This window comes from Artibeus jamaicensis, unplaced genomic scaffold (assembly GCF_021234435.1).
Source record: "Artibeus jamaicensis isolate MK-2021 breed Jamaican fruit bat unplaced genomic scaffold, CSHL_Jam_final contig_1015, whole genome shotgun sequence".
NCBI classification, from domain to species: Eukaryota; Metazoa; Chordata; class Mammalia; order Chiroptera; family Phyllostomidae; genus Artibeus; species Artibeus jamaicensis.
In genome coordinates this window covers 87,362-100,175 of record NW_026521194.1, presented here as the reverse complement: position 1 = coordinate 100,175, position 12,814 = coordinate 87,362, and the positions used below count along the sequence as shown (strand labels likewise).

General features: G+C 41.5%; 1 protein-coding gene across 3 annotated transcripts in view; it reads left to right on the top strand.

Annotated features, from left to right (window-relative positions):
• LOC119041957 (nuclear body protein SP140-like protein) overlaps positions 1-12,351 on the top strand; it is a 31,273-nt gene extending 18,922 nt beyond the window's left edge. For 2 of the 3 annotated variants that reach the window (XM_053663350.1, XM_053663285.1), the window contains 7 exons: positions 351-493; positions 1,617-1,664; positions 8,321-8,436; positions 9,126-9,243; positions 9,525-9,602; positions 9,811-9,966; positions 10,770-12,351. In XM_053663350.1, coding sequence (XP_053519325.1) covers positions 351-493; positions 1,617-1,664; positions 8,321-8,436; positions 9,126-9,243; positions 9,525-9,602; positions 9,811-9,966; positions 10,770-10,961 — 851 coding nt within the window. In that variant the 3' untranslated portion in view covers positions 10,962-12,351. The remainder of the gene's footprint in view (positions 1-350; positions 494-1,616; positions 1,665-8,320; positions 8,437-9,125; positions 9,244-9,524; positions 9,603-9,810; positions 9,967-10,769) is intronic. The other variant, XM_053663319.1, reaches the window with a different exon arrangement.
• Positions 12,352-12,814: the final 463 nt, after the last annotated feature.

Here is a 12,814-nt window from a genome sequence, read left to right as displayed (position 1 = left end):
TGCCTCCAGAATTCAATAGCAAGTTGAAATTGTCTTGTTGTGCAAAGCCATATTTTTTTTCCTTGTAGGTGATTTTGTAATACTTATATAATGTTGAGCAGATGCTAATAATCACTTTTTGTTTTTGTTGTCTCATAAAGGTCAAAGATATGTGTACACAAAACAGGAAATCTTGAAGGGGATATGTAGATGGGTTTTGGGAATTCTGATGTATGAAAGGGAAGGTCAGACTCTCCTAATATTGATCCTGAGCCCAAATTGGGTAACTTCTGATCCAGGGTGGTGGGAGGCCAGTGTCTGAGCTCTGAGGACAAAGAGGTGCCAGGAATCAACTTGTCCTGGTCTTACAGGATCCACGGTGAAGTGCATAAAGACAGAGGATGGACGTTGGTTCACCCTCCAGGAATTTGAAGCTGCAGGGGGCTATAAAAGTTCAAGTAATTGGAAGAACACTGTGCGCTGTGGAGGGAAAACCCTAAAACGGCTGATGGAGGTATTTCAGTGAGGGGCGGGAGGTGTGACATTCCTTGCTGTGGTTGAACATAAGGTCACTGATTGATTACCCAATATATGTTGAGTTATCTCTAGAGCCCCAGGGCCTCTGACTTCATGCTTTCCTAAGAGACAGTTGCCTGACCCTCACACCTCAGTACAAGGCAGCATATCAGTTTGTCAAAGGGGCTCCTTCCAGGTAGGTTTAGGAGCTTGAGGAGGGATAGGTTGTTCTGATCCTGGTGCTTGCAGACAATTTTAGGCACTGGAAGAGAGACGATCATCTGCAGAAGTCACTCCAGAGAAAGAATGGAATAGAAACCAGAACCACTATTAACTAGGCCCATGGGATGAGGTAGATGAATTGTGTGTAATACAGCATAATCTATAAATTGTTTTGCGGGTTTTTTTTTTTTTTGCTGAGGGACATAATGCCAGGATAAGGATTTTAAACTCATAACATGGACAGTGCAAAACCAGGGAGTCTCCTGAGGTGTGACATGACATATTTAAAAGAGTATCTTAGACAATGTGGGGATGTGAACCAACTTCACTGACCTACAAGTTTCAGCTCCAATGTCTCCTGTATGAGCTCCTGTATGAGTGTTCCCTGACTGAGCCGTCCTGGTCATCCCTTTCATGGGCCTCCTGGACTCACTACTGAGGCCCTTCTCACACTGTCTTATTCTTATCCTTCCATGCATTTCTTTTGTCTCCCTAGACCCTTCTGGGGTTTGTCCTTCTTTATGTGCCCAGCATTATCCAGAGTGTCTGACGCTCTGTGGGTGGGGACACATGAGTGTTGGTTGACTAGCCCTGGGGTGAGGAGGCAGGTCTCAGTATCATTGGTGGGAATGGAAAGGAGGGGAGACGTGTCAGAGAGACTGTGAGGGAAAATCTCTGAAAACTTAGTGAAAAAAGCACAAAGCAAGGAAACAGGTTCTGTGTATGAGTTTCTGGGTTCCATGGATGACTTCAAGAATAAATACAGGTGAAGAGAGAGAGATTGTTTCCCTTTGAGCTGATAATGTGATGTCTAAAAGAAATATTTACAAGGAGGTTAATATCATATTCACAAACATTAACACAGGCTAAGCATATACTTGGATCTTCTTATCTTTCAGGAAGAAAAGCTACCTATACCACCAAGAAAATATGGCAGGAAAAAAAAGGTGATTATCCTTTTATACTAGTTCTTATTGCATAACCAATTTTATATGTGCTGCATATTTTTTATGGTTTCTCAATTGTGTGATTATCCTTGTTTCATTTTATCTCCATTAACTTTATTTCATTTCATTTATTTATTTTGCACTCTTCATAGCTGCTCCACTGAACATTAGTGTATGTAAGGTTACCTGTGAATGCTAAACCATTTGATGTTCAAATAATAAGGACCCATCAAAATAAACTCATAGAAGAGTTGTAGTTAAAAATATTGTATGGGTGTCAAAATATTGAATACATAAAAACAATTCTTAATAAGGTCACAGGGTCATCTTCAACTCAATACCAGAATTCATTCTTACTTTTTTACACTCTCCACCATTACTCAATAAAACATTCACACAGAACTCTTCATCAGTTGGCAACTGCTTGTCATTTATAAGAATGGTGCTGTTGGGGAAGGAGTTCTTGGGAGGTGGATGTAGCTTAGGTGTGGGGCTGACATAGAAAATTGTTCCCTTTGATGTCCCCTGTTGGCTTCACCTTTGTGAAAGTGGTTTCTCCCTCTGTGGAAGAAGGCTGTGGAGGCAACGAATGAATACATAATGTGCAGTATAGATTCAGGACAAAGTGGTAGTGTTTTCAAGATTGGGTATGAATGAGAACATTAGAAGAAGGGGAAGGTGAGAGGTGCCATTCTCCCACACTTCAGGTAGAAATGGCAACCCAGGATGTTCACAGAATTCTATGTTAGCTTACACAGAGCTGGCCACTGGGATTTCATCTGACATTTGGAATTTGAAATCCAGGCCTTTACATTATCTGATGATCTGCAAGTTTGGAACTAGATATCAGCCTTTGGGACTTTTCTTCCAATGGGTTTACAGAAGATAACATATATTTAATATACTTTATTCCATGGCTACTTTGAAAAGCGTTGTCTCTACCATTCTCCATGTGTCTAGAGTTAATTTATCTGGATTACCTAACAGAGCTGGCAACTTCCAACCAACATATTCTATTCTTATCCATGGGTCCAACACTTTGCAGCAACAAGAAACAGTTTCCCATGAAGTGAGTCAAAATGGCCAGTCTGAACAAGTATTACTACCTTGGTGGGTCTTCTTGCCACCCTTAAATTCTCTTGCTGATAGAACCCCCAGTTTCTGTAAATTTCAGTGTGGCACTCAACACCACATGAGAGGTTTCTATCTCCTAGTGAAGACCACTTATACCTTCTGGTGACAACTGCTGTGTTGTCAAATAATCTGGTATACTCAGCTGAAACAACAATTTATTATATACCAATATTTACTTAGAACTAGCATGTAATGTCTTTCCCCAAGTGAATCAGTACTCATTTATTTATTCATTCAACATATAGTTACTGAGTGGATGGAAATGCCCAACGTCCATAAAGAAGGTTGAAATAACATCCCTGACCTCGAGGATTGTTTCAACTTCCTTGTCAACCATAGAAGAGTAACTATTGAAAACAGGGGTTTCTAGGATACCAGAAAGGCAGGAAGCAACATGACCATTTCTCAGGTCACTTTTCAGTGGATCACACTTGTCTATGACCTTTTTTCCCTCATTGGAGATAAAGCTGAGGCTGCCTCAATGGAAGAAGGCCAAGTCATTCTACTGAATGTTCACAAGCAATGCAAGTGTAGGGCACAGTAGGCAGTTTCCTGTGAAGTCAGCCAGGTTTCATCCTGGGATTTGGTTGAATGGGGAGGAGGGTGACTTCCTGGAAGATAAATTATAGTACCAAAGACCTTGGATTCATGTTTTGTTGGTGTGATGTTCCAGAAGAGCTTCAAGAGGTTATAGATATCTTCTCTAGGACACTTCCCTGGTTCCCAGGACCCCAAGTCATACTACCAGTGGACAAGAGTTCACGGGGAGAAGAAGGCAACTGTTCCAGCAAGAGCACCCTCACTCCTGTTAACAATAATCTTTCCTGGGATACATATTACAGGCCAATTCAACATTGACTTATAATATCCTCAAGCATTACTAATCTCACTGGTTCATTCCAAAACTCCACTTAGGCTCTACTAGAATCCCCTGAAGACTTTGAAAAAAATTGTCTGAATCCTATGATCTGTGAAATATTATTTAGTCAGTCTGAACTATTACTTGGACAGTATGATTGTTTAAAATTTCTAGATGATTCTGTTGCACAAGTTATTTATTCTACAAGTTAATAAGAACACCAATGCCTGTGCCTCAACCCAGACTAGTTGATCAGAATCTCTTACATTGGAACCAGAATGCTAGCATTTTATATACTATCCTCAGGCAATTAATATGTGCAGCTGGCATAAGAAACAAAGAGCCAAAGAGAAATGGGCCTTAAGTTGATTAAGGATTAAGGATGCAACATTATTATGCATTGGTTACAGTTTTTATTTCCTTGTTCTTCTGGGAAGAGGGTTACCATGACCTGGAGAACAATGATGGTAATCTGTGAGTCCCTACAGTGAGAAGGAAACTGTCTGTCTCCAGGCCTCCATGCTGGAGCAGTCTCAGCCCCCTTTGTGATTGTGATTCAAGATTCACCCAGAAAATTGAACAGGAGCTATGGCAAGATAGTCCTTGGGTCTTGATTTTTGTCATGCATAAATATTTTTAAAAGCGGAAGCAATGACTTGAATCTAAATTTGCCCAACACAAGAATTTTCACTGAAAAGTGAAGAACAAGATTCAAAATAATTATTAGAGGCTTTTCATCTTTTATTCCTTTCTGCGCTGAGAGAGATGACATAGCTATGATCCAAATTCCTCTGCCAATTTGTTTCAAGAGGCATATTCTGATCTTTGTGTACTCAACCAAGATATAGTATAGACTTTGAAAAACAAACCACTTTTCTTTATGTATTAAGGTACAAATTCTCACTAGGGTCTCAGCATCTCTGCATGCAGTGGACCTTACATGGGTGGTGGAACAATCAAAAGAAGCTCACAAAGTACTGCGTGGCATAGAGACAGATAGAATTTGGAACACAAGTAGGACAATAGACCCAGGATGGATGCTCAGACTTGTGGTCAATGTTGTACGTTTTATGAAATGGAAGCACCAAGAAAGAACATGTAGTGAGTATTAGGACAAGTTTCGGCTGCATGATTTTAAGGTGTGGTTTAAGGGTCTGGGAGGAGATGCTGGGTTAGCACAGGGATATGCAGGAAGGCAGGACACAGGCTGGACATTCGGGAGCTGCAAACATAGCAATGTAACTGTGGATTTCAGTGAGATTTGATCACCTAGGGCCGACCAAATAGCCAAAGATGGAAACTTGGAGGATTCTCTCAAAATGTTGGAGGAAAAGAAGAACTGGAAAGGAAAGAGATAGAGGACTGAGGCTGATGAAGTAAACCCAGGAGAATGATGGAGTAACTGAACAAAAATGGAGGTTCAGCTACCTGTTGCTACAAAGGCCAAATTCGTGAGGCAGATTTCAGGCCAATTCAGCATTGACTTATAAAGGCACAGAATTTCTTCAGGTGCTACATGACCTTGGAGAATGGCGGGCTCCTTTCTCACCAACCATCTCTTTCTTCCCTGAAAAAAAGTCCAACTGTCATCAGCAAGGCCAAGAGAAAAGCCAGTGTCCAGAATACCTGCTCTGTTTTCAAGTACATTCCATTGGAACCCTCAGGTGGCTGCTCAGTGGTCTTAGTCCCCATCCAAGCAGTTTAGCATGTTCCCAGCTTCTCCCATCTGTAGCCTGTGAGTAGAGCCCACATGGCCATGGGTTGTGTGGCTACTAGGGCTGCTTGGTAAGGCAGTTCTAGGGGAGAGTGTGCGAACACACTGGTGAGTGTACCACCAGGTGGGGAAGAGAAAGAGAAAGAGAGAGAGAGGGAGAGAGAATAAGGGGGAGACTGACTCCTTCATGGAGGCCATAGGAAATGTGGCTAAGGCCAGAGAGAACAGGAAAGTCCAACCTGTGAGTGCACATCAAGAGCAAGAGAGAGAGAACTTGTCCCCTGGGATTACATTAGCTACGGTGTGGGACAACCAGGTGCTTTCTCAAAATGACCAATCAAATCCCCAAACTTTCATGCACCTTGAGTGGGTTCATTCCAAATCATCTTTTCCCAGATGAGACTGACTTGTCTCTTTGGTCTAGCACCTTCTGCTGCACCATTTAAACTTCTGTGACACATGGGTCTGCCTTTGCCTGGTCCTACTCTCAATATAGCACAAGATTAGGGGTAAGTGCAGGGTGAAGGGCTTTCTTTATTTGTATTATTGTGCACTTTATTTAATAACTTTTATTTCTTTTCCACATTTTTTATTGTTTTTCAAGTACAGTTGTCTTCCTCCCCCACCCCCTGACTCCCCCTTACTACAGCCATCCCTATTTCCCACCCTTGATCCTACCCCCTTTTGGTTTTGTCCATGTGTCCTTTATACATGTTCCTGAAAATTCTTCCCTGTTTTCCCCTCATTATCCCCTCCCGTTTCCCCTCTGGTTATTGTCAGTCTGTTTTTAATTTCACTGTCTCTGGTTATATTTTGCTTGCTTGTTTGTTTTGCTGATTAGGTTTCAGTTATAGGTGAGACTGAAGAGGGCTTTTTTCTATCCAATTATCTAGCTAATTTTTCCAAGCTCAGTGTAAGAACCTCCCACTCACACCATCTTGGCCAACGTGGGAGGCTCCCTGGCATACCTACTGACTGTTTTACAGTAACAATGGCACACCACTTGTGTTTAGAGTAATCAAAAATATTCATAGAAGAAAAGGTTGGACACTGTCATCCCTGTTTCCTCCTGCTCCTCAATGACCCACTTCCCTCCCACCCAGCACCGATCAATGGCTGTGGCCCGCCGTTCTCATTTATGTCACCTCGGATAGTCACAAGAGGGTAGGAGTTTCTCCAATACCACGAGTTAGGATATTTGTGTCTGGGATAGAACTATCCCCATGTGCCTCTCAAACTGTGTGGATTTCAACACAAGGCAGACCAAGGAAAGCAACCAGGGCAGGTATACTTCTTAATAGTCCCTGACTCATATGTAAATGCTGAATATCCTTTTATAAAATGTGACTTCATGTTTGATTTATTTATCTTAAAATTTTTCTTTTACCCCTCTTCTTTCTTTTTCTGAGGTACTTGAATATTTCCATACCTGAAATTTTGAGGATCACCCATTATTTTGAACTGGCCTGTGTTTCGGTGGTGTTAGAGAGTGCTTCACACAGTGTTCACAGTTGGAGTTCCCTATTCATGGCTTACTGTGCCTTCAATGACTGGCTTCCTATTTTAATCGCCTCCTTTTTATCCCATTGATAATGGAGGGATGTTGAATGGACAGTTTGGGGGATGGCAAGTAATGGCATCTGTCACTGGACAGATGGATGGACAGGTGTTTATCAGTCACATCTACTTCCAGACCAAGGAAGGAAGGCAGTGCCCCCCCTGCAGGCCTCACCAAGGCTGCCCTCTGGAACCAAGTGGACAACCAGGTGCTGGGCAGTGAGGAGTGGTCCCCTGGTTTCCATGGGAGGTTGTGTCTGGCTTGTGTGAAAGATTCCAGGGCTGACAGGGAACTGAAACCTGATATTCCAGGATAGGCAGGGTTACTGGTGGTCCCTGGACTAGGAGCATTGTTTATCTGTGGGACCTTGTCTGGGAGAGCAGAGTGAAGAGGGGTACATGCAGGTAGGTTGTCTGAGGCCATCTCAGAGTTACCAGATGTCACAGCAACACTTGACATTGGATTTTAATGTTAGTCCTTACACCACGTTTTTTTTTTCACTAACGAAGGTCTCAGTCACAGTCCATTTCCTTGTTATGAATACATGTGTTTACATATAACACAGTATATATTCATATTTTCTCTATAAATTTATCTGGGTTTAATAAGTAGGAGTTATGCTACAAGACTTGAATGTAAATACTGTCAAATATCCTCTTCTGTAAATTAAATTATAAATGGTTAAAGGCCACAGATTGAACTGGTAAGAAATCCAGTTTCACTGATTGTGGGATGGGGGGGCTCACCAGTCTGTTTACAAAACAAGGCAGTTGCCATACTCCTTGGGTGTTCAGAGAGGGAGCCTCCACATTTACATACCAAGCTGAGTCATGGGGCATCTCTTTGTGGCTTCTAGAGCCAAAGAGCTCCACCCTTCATGACATCACCCGGTCATCTTTGCCAGGGTCTTTTCAAATCTGAGGCACGGTCACAGGTCCAGGGGCCCTCCAGGCCCACAAACCATAGTCCAGAAATTCCTGCCAGGCCCTTCAACTCATGGAGAGTTGACAAACAAGAAAACAGGATGACAAGCTTTCTTAGAAGTTTGCTCCATCTTATTAATTTCTCAATATACCGCCTTTCTATGAATTGTTTTAGTCATTGTGTTGTAGGCAAATGGATTTAACACCTTATTTCAGGATTTGGTTTATCTGTAAGTTAATAAATAATTCATATTTTTATAAAAATAATCATCTTGTTTAGTTGTGAGTCTCTCTGTGTTAGAATCTCTTGTGTTTTAGGGACAACATGTGTGATCTGGTACACAGGCCCCTCCTTCACTGCAGACAAAGAATTCTTCCTCTGAAATCTCCACTCAGAAGCACATAATTGTTCTCCCAGGTTTGCAAGAGCCTGTGCATTCAGAATGGGTACATTGTTTTACCTTCTAGCTTGAAAAGCCAGGTGTATGTGTGATCTGCCGGGATGGAGAAAACCTCCTCCGCTGTGATACTTGTTCAAGATCCTTTCATGGGGACTGTCACCTCCCACCTGTGCAGACTGAGAGGTTTGTGAGCTGCAGGTCCCCCTCACCTTTAGGGGCCCCTCCTCCTGCCATGTACACTCTCCGTGGGGGGGTGGGTTTCCTTGTGTCCTGAGGGGGACAGAATGGGCCAGATGTACAAGCCCAGCAATATGATCCTGGGAGCTGTTGAAAGACTGGTGGCAGGAGTGAATGCTCTTTTTTCTCACCTGGGAGGCTGAGGCTGGTGGCTGAGTCTTTTGCCCACAGACTACTACTCTCCATTCTAGAACTTTCCTAGTATTGACTCCCTGTTTATGGAAGTGGGAAAGCCAGCTGTCTGTGTTCTGTGCTTATTTAGAAAAGGCAAACAACATGAACTTTTTGCCATGTTTTCAGTTGGTTGATTGAGATCCTAGGCCCCTAGGTGTTAAGGTCCAGTCTCCAGCACTCAGGCCCAGTAGGCAAGATTCCTTGTGCTCCCAGAAGTTTAAGTGGGGAAAGGAGAGCCCACCACTACCTTGATACCACCCTGCACCTACTGTCCCCCAGTTGGTACCCTTGATGAAAGGAAGGTCATTATCTCAGGCCCTACATGGGAGGGACTCTGGGGAGTCTGGGGAGTGTCTCCTTCATTCTCAGTCCATGTCCATCAGCCTTTCCTAATAGGAGATCAGTGGCAGCCATAGGAATGGTGGCTGTTTCTGAGACTTTGCTTTACTCACTTATTCCAGACCTCTCAGGAGGCCGTGGAGTTGCACCTTCTGCAGGATAAAGGAGTCTTCAGGAAATCTTCAGTGTCACAAGGAATCTGAGGTCCTGGCAAGGCAGATGGGTCCTGAAGAGCAGCTGGTGAGTTGAATTTGAACCTCAAAGCTTCTTTTTTCCACTTACATGTGAGAAGTCAAAAGGTGAGAGGGAGCACCAAAAGCTGCTTACCAGGTCTCAATGACATTGAAGTCTCGCTAGGACGGGTTTGCAGAAAAAATTGCTCCACCAATACATGTCTGTTTCTCAGAGCCCAATCTATTTGAGGAAACTGCCAGAAAACTAGTGTGGCCATGCCTCTGCCTGGACATACAGACGTGATCATTCACTCAAAGTTACTTTTCATTCAAATCCTCCTATTGCAGAAATGTGAGTTCCTCCTCTTGGAGATCTACTGCCATTCAGACAATGACTGTTCTGAGAAGATGCCACAAGATAATTATGTGAGTAATAATAGCAAATCATGATCATGATTACAGGTCACTATGATATGACCTGACCTTGGCATGTGTGCTCGTTGGATTTGTGGTCTGAAACCCATGGGAGTGAGAGCATGAGCTACTGTTATCACTGCCTTGCATTTTGGCTGGATTTTGCAGGAATGCACAGAAGGCAGACATTGCACTGTCTCAGAAACTCTCTCAATAATAGTTTTTTTCACAGACACCAGAGATTTTTGAATGCATGAAAAATCTTCAGATGTTGAAAGAAATTGGAAGGAAGCTACGCGAGCAATGTTACCCCAAAGTGGAGAGCTTTATGAAGGACATGCGCCTCATCTTTCAGAATCACAAGGCATTTAATAAAGTAAGTGTCTCTCCTGCTTCCATTTCATTTCTTCCTCATTTTAGTCACTCTGCCCTCATTTTTTGGTGTATGGAAATTTTACAGTTTATCTCACCCTATAACAAGCCTATACAAGCAAGTTTTCTAAAAGTGAGTGACTTTTAAAACTCAAGATAAAGCATAGCAGTGAGCCCATAGGTTTCCCTACAACCAAAATTTCAGACCCCTGAGAGCTCATTCCTCTCTTCAAATGTAAGAGGTGCCCACTGAAAACAGTGAGTCCTCTCTACTCCAAATAAAATGAGAAGAACATTGTGTCCTAAGGTCATATTGTACTTATTTGTGCTTATTAAAGTCATATTGTGCTTCTTATCATCTCCCAAATATTATTAATCCAACTTCTCAGAAAGTTCAGACTCCAGGTTTCTTGGTATGCAAATGAACCGTATAGTTAACAGAAGTCACCAGAGAGAAATACAAGTGACAATTTGAAAGAAGTATCACTGATTGTACTCAGACATCTGTAATATTTTATTGTTACAAAGACTCGAGATTTGTCAAGTCTTTACTTTACTTTAGTGATAAAGAATCCATACCAAATGAGTAAGCATCTCCAAGTATGGTAATGATTTTCCATGTCTGCCTAGTTAAGAGTAAATAATTGTGTACTTAGGACACAAAAATTACTCTTAGCCACATGAGTTTTTAATCTTAACCTGGTTAACGTAATTTAAGTGTTTTAGGCAAGTGTTGCAATCATTCCAAATCACAAAATGTCTAATGACAATGATAATAAGTGTCATTATCTTTTTTGTTGTTTTCAGTGCAAAGATTTGTTTTTACTGGGAATTACCCTGGAGAAGAAATTTGAGAAGAATTTTACAGAAGTGTTTGCTATTCAGGAAGTAAAACAAGAACACACAGACAACAAAATTAAAAAAGAAAAGAGTACATACGCAAAATTAGGAGTTCGGCAACAAAAAGAAAACCATTCAAAGGACAAACAGACATCTTAGAGCTAAAGAAGACAATGAGCCCTGGCTGGTGTAGCTTAGTGGATTGAGCACAGCCCTGTGAAGCAAAGGATTGCCGGTTTGATTCCCAGTCAGGGCACATATCTGGGTTGCAGGCCAGGTCCCAGTGGGGGACACACAACCACACATTGATGTTTCTCTACCCCTACTTCTCCTTCCCTTCCCCCTCTCTATAAATAAATAAATAAATACATATATACATACATAAATACATACATATTTTAAAAAAGAAGACAATGACTGCACTTAAGAATTTAATAGAGAGCTTCAAAAACAAACTCAGTTAAGCTTCAGAAAGATTCAGTAAGCTCGAAGATAGGTTATTTGAAATTATCTAGTCAGAGGAGCAAAGGAGAAAGATAAAGAGTAAAGACTGCCCACAGGACTTAGGAGACATGATCAAGGGAACATATAAGAAAAAGAAAGGAACAAAAAGTCTATTTAAAGCAATAATGATTGAAAATTTCTAAATTTGGGGAGAGATACAGAAAGCCATATTCTTTCAGCCCAAAAGCTTAATAGGTTCAACTTGAAAAGGGATGCCCTAACACCACTTAGAGCTAAATTGTCAAAATTTAAAGACAGTTTGGAAAGCAGCAACAGAAAAGTGATTTATCAAATACAATGGATACTTTGCAAGTCAAGAGAGAGTGAATGATATTGGAAAATATTGAAAGCAAAGAACTGTTAGTGAAGCAAAGCTGTCCTATAGAATTATAGGAGAAATAGATCTATCCAAGCAAATGCCAGTTGAGGAGTTGAGGGCATTCATCACCAGTAGAACGGCCTACTAGCTCAATCTGATTGAACATCATCCCAATACACCATCATTGCAGGTTTGATTGCTCCAGTCAGGGCACATATCAGTATCAACCAATGCTTACATACATAAGTGGAACATCAATTACCCTCTTTCTTGCTCCTTTCTTCTCTCACTCTCTAAATTCAATAAATAAAAAAAAACAAAGAAAGGAAGATTATATTTAAGAGAAGAAGAAATGCTAATGGGCTTTCCTCGGGCTAAAATAAAAAGAACGTAATTAATACTGTGCATTTTTTAAAAAAATGACCTGAACTGTCCACTATACCCAGTTGGCTGCTCTTTCTTCCTTTATTACATGCACAGGGAATTTAAAGCAGGAAAGGGGTAGAGAGAAGGCTGTGACCCAAATCCCTCTGAAAGATTTGGCTGCATAATCTCTTGAAACAAAAACCAGATTCAACAAACATAACTCAACCTGCTTCTTTAATATAGATAAAGAACGAACGATCTCAAGCTTTCAGCTACAACTTATATGTCTCATATGTATAGATGGTTTTAATATGAACTGTAACTGAAATTCTAGAATAAATTTCTTTTTTTCTGCAAGCATGTTATTTACTCTGTAATATTGTTTATAAATAAGCCCACTCTAAGGAGGCATGTTTGTTCTCCCATGAGCACAGAAGCACAAAGTGTATCTAGCCTGGTTTGTGTATCTCCAAACATAGGTGTGCCTCTGATGCTCTGCACAGCAACATCTCTCCTGCTTGGTGGGCAGGGGACTCAGGGTACTGGACCCACTGGCATCTCCAGGAGCCAGAACAGGGTTGGACCTGGGAGTGGACAGTTCTTTTTTGCTTACAAGTATGGGTGAGAGTTCTGCTTCTGATTAATATATGTGATCTCCTACCAAACCTGTTGTTTGCAAAAAACATCTAGAAGCTCTGGACAATATACAGAGCACAACTGTCTGAGACCCCAGAAAGTGAACAAACATGGGTGACTGGAGGTAAATTGAACCTGACATGCAGGTAGCACAAGATATTTCTTGTGTACTATCACCTGACTCAGA